The sequence below is a fragment of the Haliotis rubra genome, unplaced genomic scaffold, assembly GCF_003918875.1.
Source record: "Haliotis rubra isolate DU_JTF1 unplaced genomic scaffold, ASM391887v1 Scf229, whole genome shotgun sequence".
Taxonomy (NCBI): domain Eukaryota; kingdom Metazoa; phylum Mollusca; class Gastropoda; order Lepetellida; family Haliotidae; genus Haliotis; species Haliotis rubra.
The window spans coordinates 243,468-265,295 of record NW_025766325.1 but is presented as its reverse complement, the minus strand read 5'-3'; the positions used below and the strand labels follow the sequence as shown (position 1 = coordinate 265,295).

The window sequence follows — 21,828 nt, the reverse complement described above, 5'->3', positions numbered from 1 at the left end:
AACGCCGGCTCTTATAAATATGTCCCGTCGAAGACGTTCAGTTTGTTTGTCCACCAGAGTAGATATTCTTTAAGATGCTGAGGAATGGGTATCGCCTGCCAGCTGTCTAGATGAGGTGTTAGGAAGCATTGAATCGGACGTAACTGTTGCCTTCCCCTGCATGTTAGGGACTGTGCTGATGTGAGGAGACCCAACAGTTCTGCCAATCTTGTAGAGGTTCATTAAGGCGGTGTGAAGACTAGTCTGTATATTCGCTCACCCTACCTCTGGAACCATAACGTGTTTCTTTGAGGTGAGAAACTTGATTTCAAGGAATTGCAGTACCTGTGATGGTTGTAGTTCCGTTTTCATCCGCTTGGCTAACCATCCCAGTTGTGTTAGTAATTGGATCGTAAATCTAGCTGATGTCTTAGTTGCTCTGCTAGTTGATGTGCCTGCATGGCGGTGTCTAGGTAGAAGGCGCTGCGAAATCATCTCTGATGTGATAACGCCACTATGGGTTTTGTCACATGTGTAAATACCCACAGGGTCGAAGAAATTCCAAAGGGGAGGACCCTCCACTAGTAATGTTTTCCTTAGTATAGGAATAGCAGATACTTCCTCAAGTCTGGATATATAGGGATGTGCAAATAGGTGTCTTGAAGATCTATGCTGGCGTGAACATCGTTGGGTCTGATTAGGTGTCGCAACTGTGGTAGATGGAGCATCCTGAATTTGTGTGGTTTTATTAGTCTAGGTTGAAGCACTTCATGTTGTAAATGAGGCAGAATTTTCCTTTGAGTTTTTTTTTGGTACTAAGAAAATTGGAGAGTAGAGTCCTGGTGTGAGACTGTGTTGATCTAGAATCTCTACAAGTAGTGATTCGAAGGCTTCCATTAGTTTGATGTATTAAAGCACTGGGTAAGGATGCACCAGTGGTGTGACAGTGAGAGGTTGTGTCGCCTTGAATCTTGAAGCCTTCGCGTAACACCTGTAGAACATAGTCGTCTTGTAGGATTCTTCAATTTTCCCAGTAGTAGATCTCCTTTCTTTTGTGTGATGAGTGCTGACAATAACATCCCCGTCTCTGTTTTCGGGTTCTGGAAGTGGTTGTTAAAACTTTGTTGATAGCTCGAGATCTAGCTTGTCCGAAGAACGTACATTTAATAGTAGTGTCTAGGTTAGCCAACTTCCTGTCCTCCACCTTGTAGCTATGAGACTTGGAGTGGCTGATAATATGAAAATCGTTGTCAATCTCATATACGTCCACACTCGTGTGCGACAAGAAAGATAATGACAAGAGAGGGGTGTCATGTGACTGGCCTGATCACCCTGCATGCTTCCCAGGGACTACTGAGGTGTCTGAGAATGGGAGCGGTGGGGGCTGATCTGGTGAGAAAGGCCAGATTTGTTCAACTCTGATTACAGCACGTTTCCACTCCATGGTTGAAGTAAGAGAGAGAAGTGCATACTGTGAGATAGGATAAGTTTTAAATATAAATTCTTTGTATATGAATTTCTAAATAACCCACTGTTACCCCATGATATCAGTTGGGATAGTTGAACTTTTTGTTTTGACTTGAAAATTTCAAGAGTTTTGAAAATGATACAATTAAGCAACCCATGGGAACAGGTAACCCTCTATAAAGCAGGCTACAGAGATGGGGGAATTGGTGCACCAGCTTACTGTCTAAGTTTGCCACCGAGTTTGCACGAGACGATTTCCCCCAACATGGAGAAGTGCTCTGTAAGTTCTTCGGGAATAACATCATCGGGTATATTGCTCACGAACAGGCTGTTCTTCTGCAGAGAAAATTATGCATAAAAATTCACTGATAACTAAAAACAATATACATAATCACCATTCCACCTATACCAAACTAAATACAAACAATCTATGACAATGGATAAACCAAATTCGAGAGAGAAAAAGCATTCTGTAAGAAAGAGTGAGCTACCCGTTAAGATCAGGGTTAGAACCCTGGGTTAGGTCTTCATCGACCCATGCTTGTTGTAAGGGTGTATTCCTATACTGCCTACAGTTCCAAACTGCCTACAATTTAAAAGAACATGATAGGGTCCAGTGATCAGGAGGTGAAGTTAATGGTAATAGACTGATCTGACCTGTTCCACCCCTGCTAAAATGAACTTGACCAGTTAGTTGGTTAATGAACTGACCTGTTCTACCCCTGCTAAAATGAACTTGACCAGTTAGTTGGTTAATGAACTGACCTGTTCTACCCCTGCTAAAATGAACTTGACCAGTTAGTTGGTTAATGAACTGACCTGTTCTACCCCTGCTAAAATGAACGGTTCACTTCCAAAACACAGACCTCCCATAAGACAGACTCAATGAGTACACTTATTAGCTGAGCCATGCTGTAATTAATGAGCACACCCAGAGTCACTAACAACACATTCCTATCTCTCCTGGTTTACAAGTGAATACATTGTGAATTTTATAGTATTTAATACCACAAACTAAAGCTATTATTACCATTTATCTTTTCATAACACATATCATAGCAAAGACTCTGTGAAAAATCACAAAGACTCTGTCACAAATCATAAAGTTTCTGTCGGTAAAATCACAAAGACTCCACTCTCACTGTAACCAAGTTCCCTAGCAGTGCCACTGACAAACGTGTGATGTAAAATAATATGGTGCCTGGTCTCATATGCTTCACAGGTACATGTATATAAATTATTGTTTTTGATAATATTTATAAGTACATGTGAAAATATATGTTGATGTACATATATATGTTGATGCAATATGTCTTAATTTAAAAATCATAATTCATTACATGAATTGATAAAACTATAGTTAAAACCTAATGTTGTCTTTGTTATCCTGGCACATGTATACCATTATTATCAAGGGCACAGCTTAATTAAGCCTTATGCAACCAACCATAACATGTGTTGTTTTAAGGGGTCTGTCTTTTGGGAGGTCTGTCTTATGGGAAGATACCAAATACACTTGGCCAGTTAGTTGGTTAATGAACTGACTTGTTCTATGGTGTCTTCTCACTCTGCTTACAGAAGTTTTAAAAAAACGACAAGTGTTGGTTGGTAAGACATCTTATTCATTCTGAGAATTCTCAGTCTTTACATGGACACATGGATATATCATGAAAATTGTTTACTGGTTTTACAGTCTTTTACTGGTTTCACAATTACACACAACTGGCAAGGATGTCCATTTTGTTGCCATGGACTCTGATATTCTTTTTGTTGTAGAGTAATTTTTGAGAGCCTGTATGGAGCTTAATGAATCCGTAAAAATGCAGATGGTAGTGTTTGTTTGGTCAGATGCTGTCTGCAAATCCTGAACTATGGCTGCGAGTTCTGCTGTAAAGATACTGGAGTTTGCCAGGAGATTATAGGATTGTTTAAGGATTTTTTGGGGTATGTAGATACCAAAACCAGTAGTACTCTTCTGATTTCCAGCACATTCTAACAGATCCCAAATCAATACCACTCACTAAATATCTCATTCATACAAAATTATACCAAACAATCTAGCAACAAAAACAATAATATCACTTTTTACAATTTTAATTCTTTTTTATAAATATGTATATATGTTCTTTTAACTTTATAACCATTTACTACACCCCATCTATATTAAATTCAAAATCTTTAATACTCTTTACCTATTTCATTTTTTTTTTTTACCTTTTTAATTTGGCATCCCATTCAAATTTCCCTTAATACTCAGTTGTTGGGTTGTTGTTTTTTGTAGTAACACCACTTTACTACAAGAAAAAACAAGTCATGGTGAACATCAAAAATAAAGGCTATGACTTTTCATAGCCGACTTGCATCCAGCTACCCATCATCCAGACAGACTTTCCAGCTATCCCTCCATTTACGGGCATAGACATGGCCACTCTCATCTCACAAATCGCTCGAGAGGAAAAACAAAACCCTCTGGCTATTAACCTCTTAGGACACGAAGGAAACACAACTATTGTGCACAGGATAAGCCCTGTCCTAGATAAGACTGTGCAAAGGATCAATTTATTTCTGGTCGAAAAAAAGGACAAGTATCACTCACGCGAGGATAAAAAGTCTCAGCAAACTGCTGTACGATCAATCGAAGTACGCCGTGAAAAAACACTTTTGTGTACGGTGCCTCCACGGCTTCACGCGAGCTGACCTGCTGAAATCACACCGGGAGGATTGCCGAGGCCGTCCAAATTGACATGCCCGACTAAAACGACGTCTTGAAATTCGTCAACCACAAGCATCAAATGTCTGTGCCTTACGTCATCTACGCCAACTTCGAAGCCCTCATCAAAAACATTGACACCGTCGCTCCATCCCCGGACAAAAGTTTCACACACAAAACGCAAGAGCACAAAAGCCTCCGGGTTCAGTTACGTGGTCGTTCGGTGCGACGGACAAAACGAACGCTCCCGTGCTCTACCGAGGTCCTGATGCGGCCTAACGATTTCTCACATGTTTGAAACACGAAGAGAAAACCATCAGGAAAAAGCTGTACACCGTCGTCCCGATGCGCATGACGAAGGACGACTGGCGAACTCACAAGAAGGCTAAGAATTGCCACGTGTGCGACCAACCCCTGTGCGGGGATTCCGTGAGAGATCACTGCCACGTAACCGGCAAGTACAGAGGCGCCGGTCACGTGTGCAACCTGAAGCTTAAAATCGATCCCAACACCATCAAAATCCCCATCGTGTTTCACAACCTTCACGGGTATGATTCCCACTTGATCATGCAGGCCATGGCAAAGTAACGTGCATCCCCAACAACATGGAAAAATACATCTCCTTCTCCTTGGACGGTCTGAAATTCATAGACAACATTCAGTTCCTGACGTCATCTCTAGACAGTCTTGTCAACGTCAAAGACTCGGACGACTTCAACATCACCAGTCGATAAACCGACGCCGAGACTCAACCTCTGCTGCTGAGGAAGGGCGTCTACCCCTACGAATACATGGACGGCTGGCCCAGGTTCGACGAGACGTGATTGCCTCCCATCGATGGCTTTTGCAACAACTTGACCGACTTGTCCATCACCCCGGATGATTACTTGCGAGAAATTAGCGTGTGGGACAAAGTGGGCTGCAAGACGCTGGGATTACGACGACCTGTACTTTAAAACGGACGTGCTCCTGTTGGCCGACGTGTTCGAGATATTCATAAAAACGTGTGACACCGCGTGGTATTTCTCATTCCCCGGTCTCTCATGGGACGCCTTGTTGAAAAAGACCAGCGTGGTGCTGAAACTGCTGATGGATTACAACATGCACCTGTTCGTGGAGAAAGGTCTGTGGAATTTCTATGGCCTCCAAAGGATACGCCAAAGCCAACAACAAGTACGTGGAAGGTTACGAACCCAGCAAACCCACCAAACACATCCTCTATCTCGACGCCAACAACATGTACAGCTGGGCCTTGAGTCAGTATCTCCCCACTGAGGAATACGAATGGGTCTCCTCACCCGAGATGATTGATGTGAATAGCATCGCACAGGATTGGAACAAAGGCTACATGCTCAAAGTGGATTTAGAGTACCCCCGAGAATTACATGATTAACAACGGTGCTGGGAAACAATAAGCTGACGGTCAACGTCGAAAAATTCATGCCGAACTTGATGAACAAAATGAAATACATCGTTCACTATCGCAACCTGCAGTTGTACACTTCGCTGGGAATGAAACTCACGAAAATGAACAGGGCGCTTGAGTTTGATCAAAGTCCTTGGATGGAGCCTTACATCCGAATGAGCACAGACTTGCGAAAGATGGCCACCAGCGATTTAAAAAAAAACAAAAAAACTTGGTGTTCGGCAAGACAATGGAGAATTTGAGAAAACGTGTTAACGTGAAGCTGGTCAGATCCAGCGAGGAAGAAAAACTCAGGAAACTCATAGCCAGCCCTGGGTACAATGTGTTAAGCCCATTTCTGGTGTCCCCCGCCGTGATATTGCTGGAATATTGCTAAAAGCGGCGTAAAACTAAACTCAGTCAGTCAGTCATAGCCAGCCCAGCGTACAACCGGAGCAAAATATTCGACAACAACTTGGCAGCACTGCACATGAACAGAAGCCACATAAAATTCAACTGGGCCGTTTACGTTGGGATGAGCTTCCTCGACTTATCCAAACACTTGATGCACGATTTCCACTACAACGAGATGAAGAAACAGTATTGCGACAGGTACGAAGTGCTGTACACTGACACGGATTCCCTTCTCATGGAAATTCACACCGAGAACATCTATGAGGACATTAAGAAACACATGCACCTGTACGACACCAGCGACTACCCCAAAGACCACCCTATGCACAGCCAAGTCAACAAAAAAGTGCTCGACAAGATGAAGGACTAATGCACGGGCACCCTGATCGCTGAGTACGTCGGTTTGAAACCCAATGTATTCCATCAAGAAAGCCGCCGCTGACAAAATCAGGTAGGCGAAAAGCGTGATAAACCATGTGGTGAAAAAGCACACGCCAGATTCAAGGAAGCCCTGTTCAAGAATAAAACGTGCAAACACCAGAGGAACATGCTGAGAAGCGACGGACACAGGATATACAGACTGAGAATCAACAAGACCTTGCTGTCTCCCATGGACACGAAACGATGGATCGCCATCGACAGAGTCACCACTTACGTGTACGGGCACAAACGCGTATCGAATTATTGAACACTCACGCACACATGCGTACATACATCATGGAGAAGTTTTATTACAGCCCGCATGGGTACTGGAAAGGCATGGATGCCATCCCGAAACTGGCCAAAGCAGCTCGAGTCTCGGAAGAGAAAGCCAAAGCCTGGCTAAAAAAACAAGCCATCTGGCAAGTCTACCTGCCGGTGCGTATTCAATACATCCCGAGTAGAAAATTCGACATTTCAACACCGAATCGCGTTCATCAAGCCGAATTCCTGTTTCTCCCTCACAACAGGGTGAGGCGCAAAACCTACAAGTACGCCCTGACTGTCGTCGACGTCGCCAGTCGGTACAAGGAAGCCGAACCGTTGACGACCAAAGATTCTAATGAATTCGCCAAAGCCTTAGAACGCATATACAAACGCAGTCGCTTGACCTGGCCTGGATGTCATCAACAACAAAGTCACCAGACTCCTGGGCAAAAGACCCATCGAAGACATCAAAATGAAATCCGTCGAATCATCATTGGGACATCGTGATAAAACAGAGAAAACATTACCGGACTATGTCAGCATTAGGTACTTATACCAGATGGTCGAATACGAGGGAGACAGCAGAAAACGCACCACCGATCCGATATGGACCATGAAAACGTACAACATCGACCTGGTTGACATCAAAGACGGCGAATCGAACTTGTACTGCTTGAAAGATGGGCCGCCGAGAGCATTCGTCAGAGAGGAGTTGATGATCGTACCTCGCAACACAATCCCTTACACATCACCCAGCGTGTGATGATAGTTTCTCGTCATGATTTTTATCAGTCTTGCATGCCTATTTTCTGCTTAATGTAGCCAGCCAGCCACCCGTACACCGAGTCGAGAGAGTCACACACACACGCACAGCGACTCCTCCACCCACAGCGCTCGGAGGAGGAACCACCCCCGAGGCGACCCAAGCCTTTTCCCCCGACAGACCCCATGCTCACTTAAAAGTCAATATTTCAGAAACTATCGACCGATTTTCATCAAATTTTTCTTGCACCTCAGTAGTAGTATTCACAATGGTGGTACGGGATTAGGGGCTTATCCAAGGCTTAATTTGAAAAATTAAACCTTAGATAAGGACCTGGTCCTGTTCCATCATTGTGTATACTACTGTGGATCATGCTGACAGTGTTATTTGATCAAGACAATAGCCAATGACAACCTTACTGTCAAATTCACTATATAACGGTGTTGGCTTTTATCCCATCTGGCTTGGCTACATTCCAATTTCATATCTTGTATTGATAAATAACATCCAAATTCAACAAATTGTACTTTAAAAAACATTCATAAATAATTGATTTTACTAAACACAAATAATAAATTGAATTCATGATGGGACATGGTTCTTTTCACTAAATATGTGAGTGAACTGAAACCGCCATAGCTACACACATTGAGACGGTGCCCCACTAGACAGATACCAGTATCAAACCAAAGTGATGTGTGTATTGAGAAGGTGCCCAACTAGACAGATACCAGTATCAAAACAAAGTGATGTGTGTATTGAGCATGTGCCCCACTACACAGATACCTGTATCAAACCAAACTGATGTGTGTATTGAGCAGGTGACTCACTAGACAGATACCAGCATCAAACCAAAGTGATGTGTGTATTTAGCAGGTGCCTTACTACACAGATACCAGTATCAAACCAAAGTGATGTGTGTATTGAGCAGGTGCCCCCACTAGACAGATACCAGTATCAAACAAAAGTGATGTGTGTATTTAGCAGGTGCCCCACTACACAGATACCAGTATCAAACCAAAGTGATGTGTGTATTTAGCAGGTGCCCCACTAGACAGATACCAGTATCAAACAAAAGTGATGTGTGTATTTAGCAGGTGCCTTACTACACAGATACCAGTATCAAACCAAAGTGATGTGTGTATTGAGCAGGTGCCCCCACTAGACAGATACCAGTATATAACCATAGTGATGTGTGTATAGAGCCAGTGCCCCACTACACAGATGCCAGTATCAAACCAAAGTGATGTGTGTATTGAGCAGGTGCCCCAATACACAGATACCAGTATCAAACCAAAGTGATGTGTGTATTGAGCAGGTGCCCCACTAGACAGATACCTATATCAAACCAAAGTGATGTGTGCATTGAGAAGGTGCCCCACTAGACAGATGCCAGTATCAAACCAAAGTGATGTGTGTATTGAGCAGGTGCCCCAATACACAGATACCTGTATCAAACCAAAGTGATGTGTGTATTGAGCATTGCCCCACTAGACAGATGCCAGTATCAAACCAAAGTGATGGTTGTATTGAGCAGGTGCCCCACTAGACAGATACCAGTATCAAACCAAAGTGATGTGTGTATTGAGAAGGTGCCCCACTAGACAGATACTAGTATCAAACCAACGTGATGTGTATATTGAGCAGGTGCCCCACTAGACAGATACTAGTATCAAACCAACGTGATGTGTGTATTGAGCAGGTGCCCCACTAGACAGATACCAGTATCAAACCAAAGTGATGTGTGTATTGAGAAGGTGCCCCACTAGACAGATACTAGTATCAAACCAAAGTGGTGTGTATATTGAGCATTGCCTCACTAGACAGATACCACTATCAAATCAAAGTGATGGTTGTATTGAGCAGGTGCCCCACTAGACAGATACTAGTATCAAACCAAAGTGATGTGTGTATTGAGCAGGTGCCCCACTACACAGATACCGGTATCAAACCAAAGTGATGTTTGTATTGAGCAGGTACCTCACTAGACAGATACCAGTATCAAAACAAAGTGATGTGTGTATTGAGCAGGTGCCCCACTAGACAGATACCTGTATCAAACCAAAGTGATGTGTATATTGAGCATTGCCCCACTAGACAGATACCACTATCAAACCAAAGGGATGGTTGTATTGAGTAGGTGCCCCACTAGACAGATACCAGTATCAAATCAAAGTGGTGTGTGTATTGAGCAGGTGCCCTACTAGACAGATACTAGTATCAAACCAAAGTGATGTGTATATTAAGCATTGCCCCACTAGACAGATACCACTATCAAACCAAAGTGATGTGTGTATTGAGCAGGTACCCCACTAGACAGATACTAGTATCAAACCAACGTGATGTGTATATTGAGTAGGTGCCCCACTAGACAGATACCAGTATCAAACCAAAGTGATGTGTGTATTGAGCAGGTGCCCCACTAGACAGATACCAGTATCAAACCAAAGTGGTGTGTGTATTGAGCAGGTGCCCCACTAGACAGATACTAGTATCAAACCAAAGTGATGTGTATATTGAGCATTGCCCCACTAGACAGATACCACTATCAAACCAAAGTGATGTGTGTATTGAGCAGGTACCCCACTAGACAGATACCAGTATCAAACCAAAGTGATGTGTGTATTGAGCAAGTGCCCCACTACACAGATACCACTATCAAACCAAAGTGATGGTTGTATTGAGCAGGTGCCGCGCAAGACAGATACCTGTATCAAACCAAAGTGATGTGTGTATTGAGCAGGTGCCCCCACTAGACAGATACCAGTATCAAACCAAAGTGATGTGTGTATTGAGCAGGTGCCCCCACTAGACAGATACCAGTATATAACCATAGTGATGTGTGTATAGAGCCAGTGCCCCACTACACAGATACCAGTATCAAACCAAACTGATGTGTGTATTGAGCAGGTGCCCCACTACACAGATACCTGTATCAAACCAAAGTTATGCATGTATTGAGCAGGTGCCCCACTAAAGTGATGTATGTGCCCCACTACACAGATACATGAAAGACGTTTGAGCATGTTGAAGAGAGATTTGAGAAAATACAAACCCGCTTCAGTATCGCATATTCTCCAGCTTTATTTCCTCCTGGAACAAAGAACAAGTAACATTAAAAAAACATGTAGTGTTTTTTAACACATTCATATTGATTGAACTCTGACATGTAAATAAACTTAAGAATCAGGATACTGTTTTAAAAAGTAATCACAGCAGGAAGACTGTCAAAAATCTATGTTACAGAAATGTAATTTTTAAAGTAAAATTGATATTTTTATACTTATTCTGACTCATGATCTTTTGCTTATCTCCCTTTCCCTAACGAATGGTAGTGGAACACTTGAATCCCTTGAAGTTCCCGAAGCGGACGTAAAAATACAGTCACCCACGAGTTGCTTCCCTATTGCCCTGTCCGCGCGCAAACAGTCAGGTGACCAGCCTTACTTGTCACCCACTCCTGAATTTCTGCCCATGCACTTGGATCTGCTGTGAAATCCCATGTGTCTTCAACGGGGAGGTTGGGAGGGCTTCTCGTCATGAGTCAGGATAAGTATAAAAATATCAATTTTACTTAAAAAATTACATATTTTAACTTATCCTGACTCATGATCTTTTGCTTATAGAATCCGACAGATTGGTGGTGGGTCAAGCCACTTCATTCATCAGCTGTCCTTAGATACGTCCTGTATCCCCCCCCCCCTCCCCATGGGAACTGCGAAACGGCATTTCCATGATCCTATTCTTCCAACTTCCGTTATAACTATGGGGACCACTTTCTTGTCTTACTTCAGTCTCAGACAAGTTAATTCATGTGGCTACAGATAAACTAGTGTCTTCATATTACTAGATATCTCATAACAACCCATAAATTATGATAAGGTCTTTATCATAAATGAGTTGCGACCCCTTCACGTACGGGTAAGGTCTTTACCCGTACAGGATCTTTAATCACTCATGCTAGCCTGTGCTAGACTGTGCGCATGGACTTTCAAACTAGTACTTTTCTTTCAGTAAAAGTTATCAACAAGTCAATGTGATAAAGGGTGAGATTTTCCAACTCAGTGCCTTTAAGGAACCGTTAGTTGCTGTGCTACAACGAGAGGCCCAAATTGGTGAATGCCTGAGACGTCTTCAGTGGCTATGTCTCGGAGGTAGTGGTTGGCAAACACTGTGTCCGACTTCCAAAAGCAGCCCTCCATAATTGTTGGTATAGAGCAATTTCCATGCAGAGCCAATGTTGACGCAAGTGCTCTGACTTCGTGTGGGCTGAAAGCTCTAGGAGGTTCTAGACCTTCTGCTTTATATGCTCTCAATATGATGGCTCTCATTCTGAACGATATGGTCGTTCTTGAGACTTCTGCTGATGTCTCTGTTGATAATGGGATGAACAGGCGCTTGAATTTTTGTCTCCTTGTCTCAGTCTTTTGATGGTATATCTTAGGGATCTGACTGGACACAAGGATAAGTCCTCTATATCCTGTGGGCCGAGGATTGTAGAAAGCGCTGGTACATGGAACAGTCTATCTGGCTGACCAAGTAGTTGGTTCTTGGCAATGTAAGTCCCATCTTAGTCCTAGATGAACTGCAGCATGTTGCCCCCTGTCGAATCTGGTTTGACCAAAGTCCAGCGCATGTACCTCCGATATTCGAGCTGCTGTGGCTAGCGCAAGCAGGAACAGAGTCTTCTGTGTCAGCAGCTTGAGAGTAGTCTGGTCTAGTGGTTCATAGACATCACTCGTAAGATGACGTAGAAATACATTCAGATCCCAGGCTGGAGCTCTGAATTTCTTCTGCTGGTCCTCCAGCTTAAAAGATCTCAACAGAGCAAGTAATTCTGGTACTTTCGTCGACTTGATGCCTGTTTTCATGGCAATCACTGTAATGATGGCGGCGAGGTATGTAGAAAATGTCGAACCTTTCAGATGTCTGGTCTGTCTAAGATGACACAGATATTCCGCCACTTGAGGATGAGTAGCTATCATCGCAGTGAAGCCTTTCCGCCTTGCATAAGTCTCAAACTTCAGCCATTTGTCATCATAAAGGTTACGAGTCAATCTGCGTAACCCTAGCGTTACTGTCTTGGCTGCCCTGGCGGAGTATCCTCTATTCTTCAAACATGTTTTGATTCGGTCCACACGTGTAGCTGGAACAGTGTTGGGTTCCTGTGGACTTGTGTTGGTGTGCAGATATATGAGTAGGTTCGGCCAATCTGGTAACTTGATTGTTGGACTTCCAAGATCTTCTATTAGGTCTAGGAACCATACTCTCGCTGGCCAGTATGGCGCGATCAAGGTCAGTTGTAGCGCCTGTGTCTATTTTCGGTAGTTATACCAGTGGTGGAACCGCATAAGCGTTTAGTCCTTCCCATGATATGCTCAGTGCATCTGTTGCCCAGGCTTGAGGATCTGGAACTGGTGAGACAAATGTCTGTAGTTAATTGTTGAACCTCGTGGCAAACAGGTCTAAGCATGGGGATCCTATTTCCCTTATGATGAGCCAAAATGCTTCTGGATGGAGTATCCATTCTGTAGGTGACGGGTGCAGTGGTTGGGAGAGAGCATCTGCAAGCACGTTCTTGGCTCCAGGTATGTGACACGCCTTTATCCAGATGTTTCCATGATGTCAAACAACTGGAATGTGAGCTGTTGTAGGCTTGGTGATCTTGTAAATCCTTGTTGATTTATGGAGAATGCCACTGTCCGTGTGGACCATCCGCATTCTGTTGATCAGTGAGCTCGACCATAGTTGTAAGGCGCTGATCACAGCTTTCATTTCCAGCAGATTGATGTCCTAATGCTGCTCTGTTTGGACCACTTCCTTGATGCAACTTGATTGTTGAGATGTGGATCCAAATCTTGTATCGATGCGTCTACATAGAGAAGTGTGTTGAAGGCTGGCTCTTGTAAATAGGTCCCTCCGAAGACGTTGCACCTGAGGGTCCACCAAAGTAGGTACCTCTTAAGATTGTCTGGCAGCAAGATAGGGTCGATGCTGTCCAGATGTTTTTGTCAGGAACCGTTGCAGCAGCCTTAGTTGTACTCTTCCTGTGCGAGTTAAGTCCTGCGCCGAGGTTAGTAGACCGAGTTGACACTGCCATGTTTGTAGTGTTAACGGAGAGATGACTGCTTGTGGATCATGGCTTGTATCTTGACCCCATGATCTTCTGGGACCACAATTCGATTCTGTGTTGTGATAATGCTTATTCCCAGCAATTGAAGATCTTGTTTGATTCTAACTCCAACTTCATCAGGTTCACTAGCCAACCTCGTTGCGTGAGCAATGTAATTGTGAAGTTCAGCTGCTGTCCGAGTTGATTGGCACTTTGAAGAACCTGTATGCCGTCGTCCAGATAACATGCTCTGCGTAGACCTCGATTCTGCAGATAAGTGCTGATAGGCTTGGTTATTCGTATGAATAATCATAGAGCCGACGATATTCCAAACGGTAGGATGTTCCATTGGAAGTGGACTGCCTCCGGGGTGTGGTGGTTAGAGCGTCCGCCCGGAGAGCGGAAGGTCGCGGGTTCGATCCCCGACCGCATCATACCAAAAGATGTTAAAATATGGTACTTGTTGGTCCCTGCCAGGCGCTCTGCATTACTGGGTACAACAAGGACTGGTCGGCTCAGAGTCAGTATACTGTGTCTGAGTGGGGTATTCATGCTTCACTGCGGCATGGTATCTCAGTGGGCTAGCACTATAAAACCAGCTTAAGTCTGGGATAGTACAAGCAGCCGCACGTACACATACACACGCATGCATGTCGTCATATGAGGGAAATATTCTCAAGCACGACGTTAAACCCAATTTCACCTCACCTCACCTCCATTGGAAGTGCTAACGTCGGATTGCAGTGATGATACATCATTCTTCCCCTTATATACGCAGGCGATCTGTGTTGACATCGAAGCGTTGTCTATTTATAGCAAGGCTGGCTCCAAGGTAGCATCGCAGGGGACAGGTACTCATACGAACTTTTATCAACGACAACTTCCAAACTAAACTTCGTTTATCCTGCTGTCAAGGCTAGACATCTATTAGATTCCCATGATGATAACAGGCCGTAGTTGTATACTGTTTCCAAGGCAGCCGATGAAGTATTCCCCCCGTACCACGGGTTTCTTTACAAATCAGAAAACATGCTGTGGCCTGCTCTGTCAGTGGGAGGCGTTGTCTGACGTGGACCAATCAGCTTCAAACATGACATCACCGCTGTTGTAGCAAGTTGGCCTTCATAACATCTGATGCAATTAGTTGGTTGAGTAACAGCGTGCGTAATTCTACGTCTCTCATATGAATCTCTTGACTAAGGGTTGCTCCAAGTGTAAATTCTTGTTCAGTGATATAAATCACGTATTCACATTGTGGATATAAGCCCACATGACGAAAGAGGCTGTCGATTCGTATGTCTGTATGGATCTTGAAGAAATACCGAAGTTGAATCTAGTTGATAGGATATAAAATCCTAATCCCCACGCTGAGTGACGAGTGTTAATAATATCATGTGTACGTCCGTTCAAGGATACTTGAGGTGTTGTTAACCTTGAACCCTTTACAAAGGTCGCCTTGAGGTTCTCCAGTACTTGAGATATCGGTTTCATAGGTGATATCATATTGGAGTCAACGTCATCAGCGTATATGCAGTACGTCTCTGTTTGGTTGGAGTGCATGAGTGAACGACAATGTCCGCAGGCCATCTGCTACCCGGTATAAGACCTCAGCATCCGTATAGATGAAGTGATTCCTTTCATCATGTAGGTTGTTGTCCCGAAACTGAACCTATACAGTATAAGGTTTGTGCAGGTTGTAGAGTTATGCAAGCTGTAAACTGTAGAGATCGCATATGATATAGATCTTTTTGTTGAGTTTTAAACTCTGACAAAACCATCCATTTTCATCATTGTTTCGTTTTTTTCAGCCGTATGGTAATAGAGTCAACATCCTGCCTGCTGTTGAAAGGGTTTGTTAACCCTAGGGTTCGCGAACCCTGTAGATGTCTGCGTTGCTGTTATCTGCCTGTAGATCTGAGAGTTCTCAAATATCTGTAGCTTTCTCAAAGCTGTGCGTAGGTTAGAAGGTAGCTTGGATATAGGTTCAATCGGAGGAACAGTCAACGAGTCAAAGTCGTCATTACGCATCTTATAAGTGTACACTTCATCTATATCCTTATAAGGAGACTCCAAGTTCAAACTATTGGCTATCCAAGCTGTAACCTTTGAGTCCGGGAAGACGAAGTCTGGTTATTCATCAGTTATCTCCTGATCGGTAGAGCTATGCCTCCGCGAATCATCCTTCTGCAAACCCGTATCCCTTCTCGAACCTCCATCATCCTTTCGCGAACTGAAGAATTCTCCCTTCGTGAACATCTGTCTTGAGAGTCCTCTCTTCACGAACCTCTATCTGTAGATTCATCTCTTCGCGAACCTCTGTGATGTGAGCTTTCTCTTCGCGAACGTCTGTCGCTAGATGTATCCCTTCGCGAATGTCTGTGATGTGAGCCTTCTCTTCACGAACCTCTGTCTCGTGATGAGTGACTTTCGCGAATGTCTGTAATAGATATGAGATCTTGATCTAGAACTGCTATGTGTAGGAGATGAATCATTCGATGTTCCCGAACGCTGAGGGTTCGCAGATGTAGAACGGTGAGTAGGCGTCTCATGTCTTCTATCCTCCAAAATGACAGAGTCGTCCGACTGTGGAGACCTTCGCAAAGGTGTTGTACGTTCGCCAACGTAGTCTTAGACGTAGTTCTATGAGGAGTAGGTTCGCGCAGGCCCGTAGGTTTGCACAGGTCCGTAGGTTTGCACACGGTATCGGTAGATGAGAGGCTTTTCCTAGCCATCGCTTCTTCTACTGGAACATACGTTCCATCATGGCCATCATCTGGTCGGTGAATTGTATCATAAATTCGCCCAGGTCAAAGTCTGCATAGGTTGAAGCTGCTATGGTAGACGAAGCGTTCGCGAACGCTGATGAGTTCTGTGCTTCAACTTCACTCCGTTGAGAAGTAGGTGGTAGTTCGTCAACAGCTGTCCTGCTGTGACCGTTGTAGGGGACGATCTAGTAGTTGTAGAGGTCGACTGAGTCGCTGATCTCATAGATACTTCGGGTAGAAGTAATGGGGGGTCATCAAAGATGTCTTTTTCGTGTGGAGGTAATATCTCTTCGTTGAAGGATTTCTGTTGCATTGATGTACTAGATGCTTTCTTCTGCATTGTAGAAGAAGATGACGTCCTTTTCTTAGCCTGAGACGGAGTCAACTGCGTTGTAGATGATCTCTTCTTGGCCCCCTTACCAGCAGACTACCTCTGTAACGCACTAAACATAGCACCAGTATTATGAATTTCAGCAGTAGCAAGCAACATACGGTTTGCAGGCTGATCTCCAGTTTTATCAACCGTGACTTGAGATGACTTTCTCACCGATCCATGGCACATCTATAGATATAAGACAAATATTGATTAATTGAAGATTTGATAAATCAACACAATAAGTACAGCACAAGCTGGAAGAACATGGTTTTATGCACGAAGGGCACTGGGGCTGAGGATCAGCCATGGATAACCTGTGCCTGCAAACACTGCAAGATTTCATGAAATGTAAACAAGGTTACATGACGATGAAAACACAACTCAAATGTAAATAATTTCTACAATTTTTTTTACAAATACTACTTAGTAGTTATAGCCAAATTCATATACAGCATAAATTTTAAGAATAGGACCTAAATAAAAAGGATATAATGCCATATACGGGACTCCAGTGCTCGCCCAAGCGGATGGTTGGGCGAAGGGAGAGAGTGACAAGTAAGGCAGGTCACCTGACTGTTTATGCGGGGGAAAGGGCAAAAGGGAGGCAACTCCTGGGTGAGTGTATTTTTACATCCGCTTCAGGAACTTCAAGGGATTCAAGTGTTCCACTACCATTCGCAAGGGAAAGGGAGATAAGCAAAAGATCATGAGTCAGGATAAGTAAAAATTAGAAATATCAATAGTCGAAAAATTATGTAAGCTTTGTGCAACAGGACCCAGATTGTCTTCAATGGGATTAACAAGTGATAAGGCCCAGTTATAGTCCCCTGTTACAGACAGAGGCAGCGAACCTAATCACCTCATATCTAGTACAAGCTATACAAATGTTGAGGTCCTACCATAGTCCCCTCTTACAGGAACCTAATCTCCTCATGTCTAGTACAAGATATCAAAGAGTTAAGACACAACCACAGCCCCCCTCTTACAGACAGGGTGCCAGGCACCTAATCTCATGTCTAGTATAAGCTATACCGACAGGGTGCCCAGAACCCTAATCTCCTCATGTCCAGTACAAGCTATACAAGAGTTAAGACACAACCACAGCCCCTCTTACCCGACAGGGTGCCCGGAACCTAATCTCCTCATGTCCAGTACAAGCTATACAAGAGTTAAGGACACAACCACAGCCCCCCTCTTACCGACAGGGTGCCCAGAACCTAATCTCCTCATGTCCAGTACAAGCTGTACTAGAGTTAAGACACAACCACAGCCCCCCCTCTTACCCGACAGGGTGCCGGAACCTAATCTCCTCATGTCCAGTACAAGCTATACTAGAGTTAAGACACAGCCCCCTCTTACCGACAGGGTGCCCAGAACCTAATCTCCTCATGTCCAGTACAAGCTATACAAGAGTTAAGACACAACCACAGCCCCCTCTTACCGACAGGGTGCCCAGAACCTAATCTCCTCATGTCCAGTACAAGCTATACTAGAGTTAAGACAACCACAGCCCCCTCTTACCGACAGGGTGCCCAGAACCTCATCTCCTCATGTCCAGTACAAGCTATACAAGAGTTAAGACACAACCACAGCCCCCTCTTATAGACAGGGTGCCCAGAACCTAATCTCCTCATGTCCAGTACAAGCTGTACTAGAGTTAAGACACAACCACAGCCCTCCCCCCTCTTACAGACAGGGTGCCGGAACCTAATCTCCTCATGTCCAGTACAAACTATACTAGAGTTAAGACATTAGCCACAGCCCCCTCTTACAGACAGGGTGCCCAGAACCTAATCTCCTCATGTCCAGTACAAGCTATACTAGAGTTAAGACACAGCCCCCTCTTACCGACAGGGTGCCCAGAACCCTAATCTCCTCATGTCCAGTACAAGCTATACTAGAGTTAAGACCCAACCACAGCCCCCTCTTATAGTCAGGGTGCCCGGAACCTAATCTCCTCATGTGCAGTACAAGCTCTATTATCATGATTATACCCATGGGGTGCAGGGCATCTCCTGACATGGCCTACTCACACTACATACGAGATGAGGTCGTATACAATTGTCCTCTTAAAAGCTAGAGCTTCCCTCAAACATGTCTAACAAATCAATGTCTTCATGAAATCCTACCTCTTTTATGATCATGATCCCTTAGCTGAAATCAAGAAAAATAAGAAATATGTATTTGAAGAAGCATTTAACATCAAACATAAACAATTTTGCAAAATAGCCCCACAAGTTTACTATTATTTTGGCAACCCTTGTTGGCACTCGCAAGAAACCTTGTCTCATAAATGGCCTATAGAAAACATTCAATATTCAATATACCAGTTCATCTCTTCCTACTAATGAAACTTCATGTGATAAATGAAAGATGGATGTCAAGTGATCACCACCTCCACCTCCACTGAAAGCTGAAATTCACTTTTGAATCTCCCTAATTTCAAGGTTAGTTTGCTTGTCTATTTCTTGTTTAACCAGTACTCAGCAATATTACAGCTGTATGGCATTTCGTGTATTCAGTCAAATCTGGACTAGACAATCCAGTGATTGATACTGTGAGCAACAGTTGGGGTACCAGAACACACTGTCAAGTAAGTCACTGAGTTTGACCACCAAATTCATTTGGTGACCAACATTCCATTTGTCTCTTCTTAACACCTGCATCCAATTTCTCGCCTCTTAAGATCAGCATCCCATTAGTCACCTCTTAAGGCCTGCATCCCATAAGTCACCTCTTAAGGCCTGCATCCCATTAGTCACCTCTCAAGGCCTGCATCCCATTAGTCACTTTTTAAGATCAGCATCAATTACTTGCCTCTTGAGGCCTGCATCCCATTTCTCACCTCTTAAGACCACCATCCTATTAGCCATCTCTTAGAATGCTTGAGACCAGTTCTAACCCAGCAGCATCCGTAAGACATCCCAGATATAACGCTTCAAAATGTCATGTCTGATGTTAACCAATGTTTCCGGTTCTGCTGCAACACCCCACTTTGAGACGTATATGACAGATATGATGGATACTGGGTAACAAATACGAATGTCGGGTAACAATTACAACCAGCAGCTGAAGTACTATTCAGTATATTCAGTGAAACAATAACCATATAGTAACATAATAAAATATTTGACATTTGTGGATCAACCTCCTCTGCTGTAATCACTTATCAAACATCCAATGTACATCAACCTTGTTAATTGTATATACTCACTATGCAGCTATGTATATATTCTCCTTGCTTTAAATTGTTGTATCACTTGCTTGATAACGGTGTTAGTACCTACACCGAAACGTCGCACTCATTGCAATAAAGAAGTTGACTATCCATAGAAATCAGTTTTCCTTCATCTTTACAACTTCTAAAATGCCTCTCAAAGAAACAACTCTACTTACTTCCTAGTGAACTGTTCCATTATGCCCGTAGGTGTTACCCTAATTAACCTTCTAGTACAGTGTCTGTCAATCGACTGTCTGTCAAATGGGTGTCTGTCAATTGGGAGATAACCTAATGACAACATTACTGTCAATTTAAATATGTAAGTGTTGGCTTTTATCCTATCTGGCTTGGATATACTTCATTTTGCATATCTTGTTTTGATAAATAACATCCATATTCAACAAATGACAATACTTTAAAAAAAATGAATGAATATTTGATTTTACTAAACACAAATAATAAATTGAGTTCATGGTGGGACATGGTTCATAGTTCGAGCTGAATACATGAATGAAGTGTAACAACCCTAGTAACAGACACTGTACACAGACAATAATGAGATCCCCCTCCCTAAAAGGCCCTCCCTATTACAAATATGCAGCATGCTAAGTGCCCCTCCCCCAATTCTAAACAGGTTGCCCAATTTAGTCGCATTTTACGACAAGCAATGGGGTGCTGGGGACACATTCTATCAAGGAACAGGGAAGTCAGTCGTGTTTGAGCTGCATGGATATACCTGGTAACTTCTTTGATTGGCATTTTAGAAGCTGGAAAGTACAAAACAGACAAGCTTCATGGATAATAACTTGTTTATTACGGACATCCCTAGTACAGACTAACACTGGTTTATATTCTTCTGAGGAATCTGCATTTTAACATGGATGCTCCACTCAGACACAACATACTCACTCTGATAAATAAAGAAATTGCTGTCCATAAAGCTTGTCAATTTTGCAATACCCGTTGATTGACCGTCTTGTGTGATTTAAAACCTCTTCCTATTAAGTGCCCAAACTGTGCTGGGGTATCCTAATACTCGCCCCTTTTGGATTTTATTTAGCTAAGAGCCTGGGGTGCTAAACACATCCAACAAGAAAATATCAAACAAAGGAACTCACAGCCTTGCAGTGAGTTGCCACAGATACGTTAATCACACTTTGTCCGTAATTGTGGGGCGTCTTCAGACATTTTATGGCATCTGCATAATTGGTGTAGGAAACTAAGACGTGTCTGGTCCTGAAAGAGAACAGAATGTGAGAAGGGGTTTACATTGAAGATAACTGCAGTCATATTGTGATATTAATGTCAATACAAGTAAGAAACACTGGTTTTACAGTGCTAGCTCTCTGAGGAATCTGCAGTTCAACATGGATACTCCACTCAGACACACAATACTCACTCTGTCCTTGGTGCTTAATGCTGGGGATCAATAAGTACCATTGGGGGTATCAACAAGTACCCAGCAGGGTATCAACAAGTACCATTCAGGGTATCAACAAGTACCAGTCAGGGTATCAACAAGTACCAGACAGGGTATCAACAAGTACCAGTCAGGGTATCAACAAGTACCAGTCAGGGTATCAACAAGTACCAGTCAGGGTATCAACAAGTACCAGTCAGGGTATCAACAAGTACCAGGCAGGGTATCAACAAGTACCAGACAGGGTAACAACAAGTACCAGTCAGGGTATCAACAAGTACCAGTCATGGTATCAACAAGTACCAGTCAGGGTATCAACAAGTACCAGACAGGGTATCAACAAGTACCAGTCAGGGTATCAACAATTACCATGCAGGGTAACAACAAGTATCAAACAATTACCAGACAGGGTATCAACAAGTACCAGACAGGGTATCAACAAGGTGCCAGACAGGGTAACAACAAGGTACCAGACAGGGTAACAACAAGGTACCAGAAATGATAACAAGT

General features: G+C 43.4%; 1 protein-coding gene across 1 annotated transcript in view; it reads right to left on the bottom strand.

Moving 5' to 3' along the window:
* LOC124277864 (polyadenylate-binding protein 8-like) overlaps positions 1–21,828 on the bottom strand; it is a 73,584-nt gene that overhangs the window by 27,731 nt on the left and 24,025 nt on the right. The window contains exons 8-11 of the mRNA XM_046713580.1: positions 21,017–21,134; positions 18,808–18,832; positions 10,481–10,518; positions 1,667–1,782 (exon numbers count right to left, since the gene is read on the bottom strand). Of these exons, the coding sequence (XP_046569536.1) occupies positions 1,667–1,782; positions 10,481–10,518; positions 18,808–18,832; positions 21,017–21,134 (297 nt within the window). The remainder of the gene's footprint in view (positions 1–1,666; positions 1,783–10,480; positions 10,519–18,807; positions 18,833–21,016; positions 21,135–21,828) is intronic.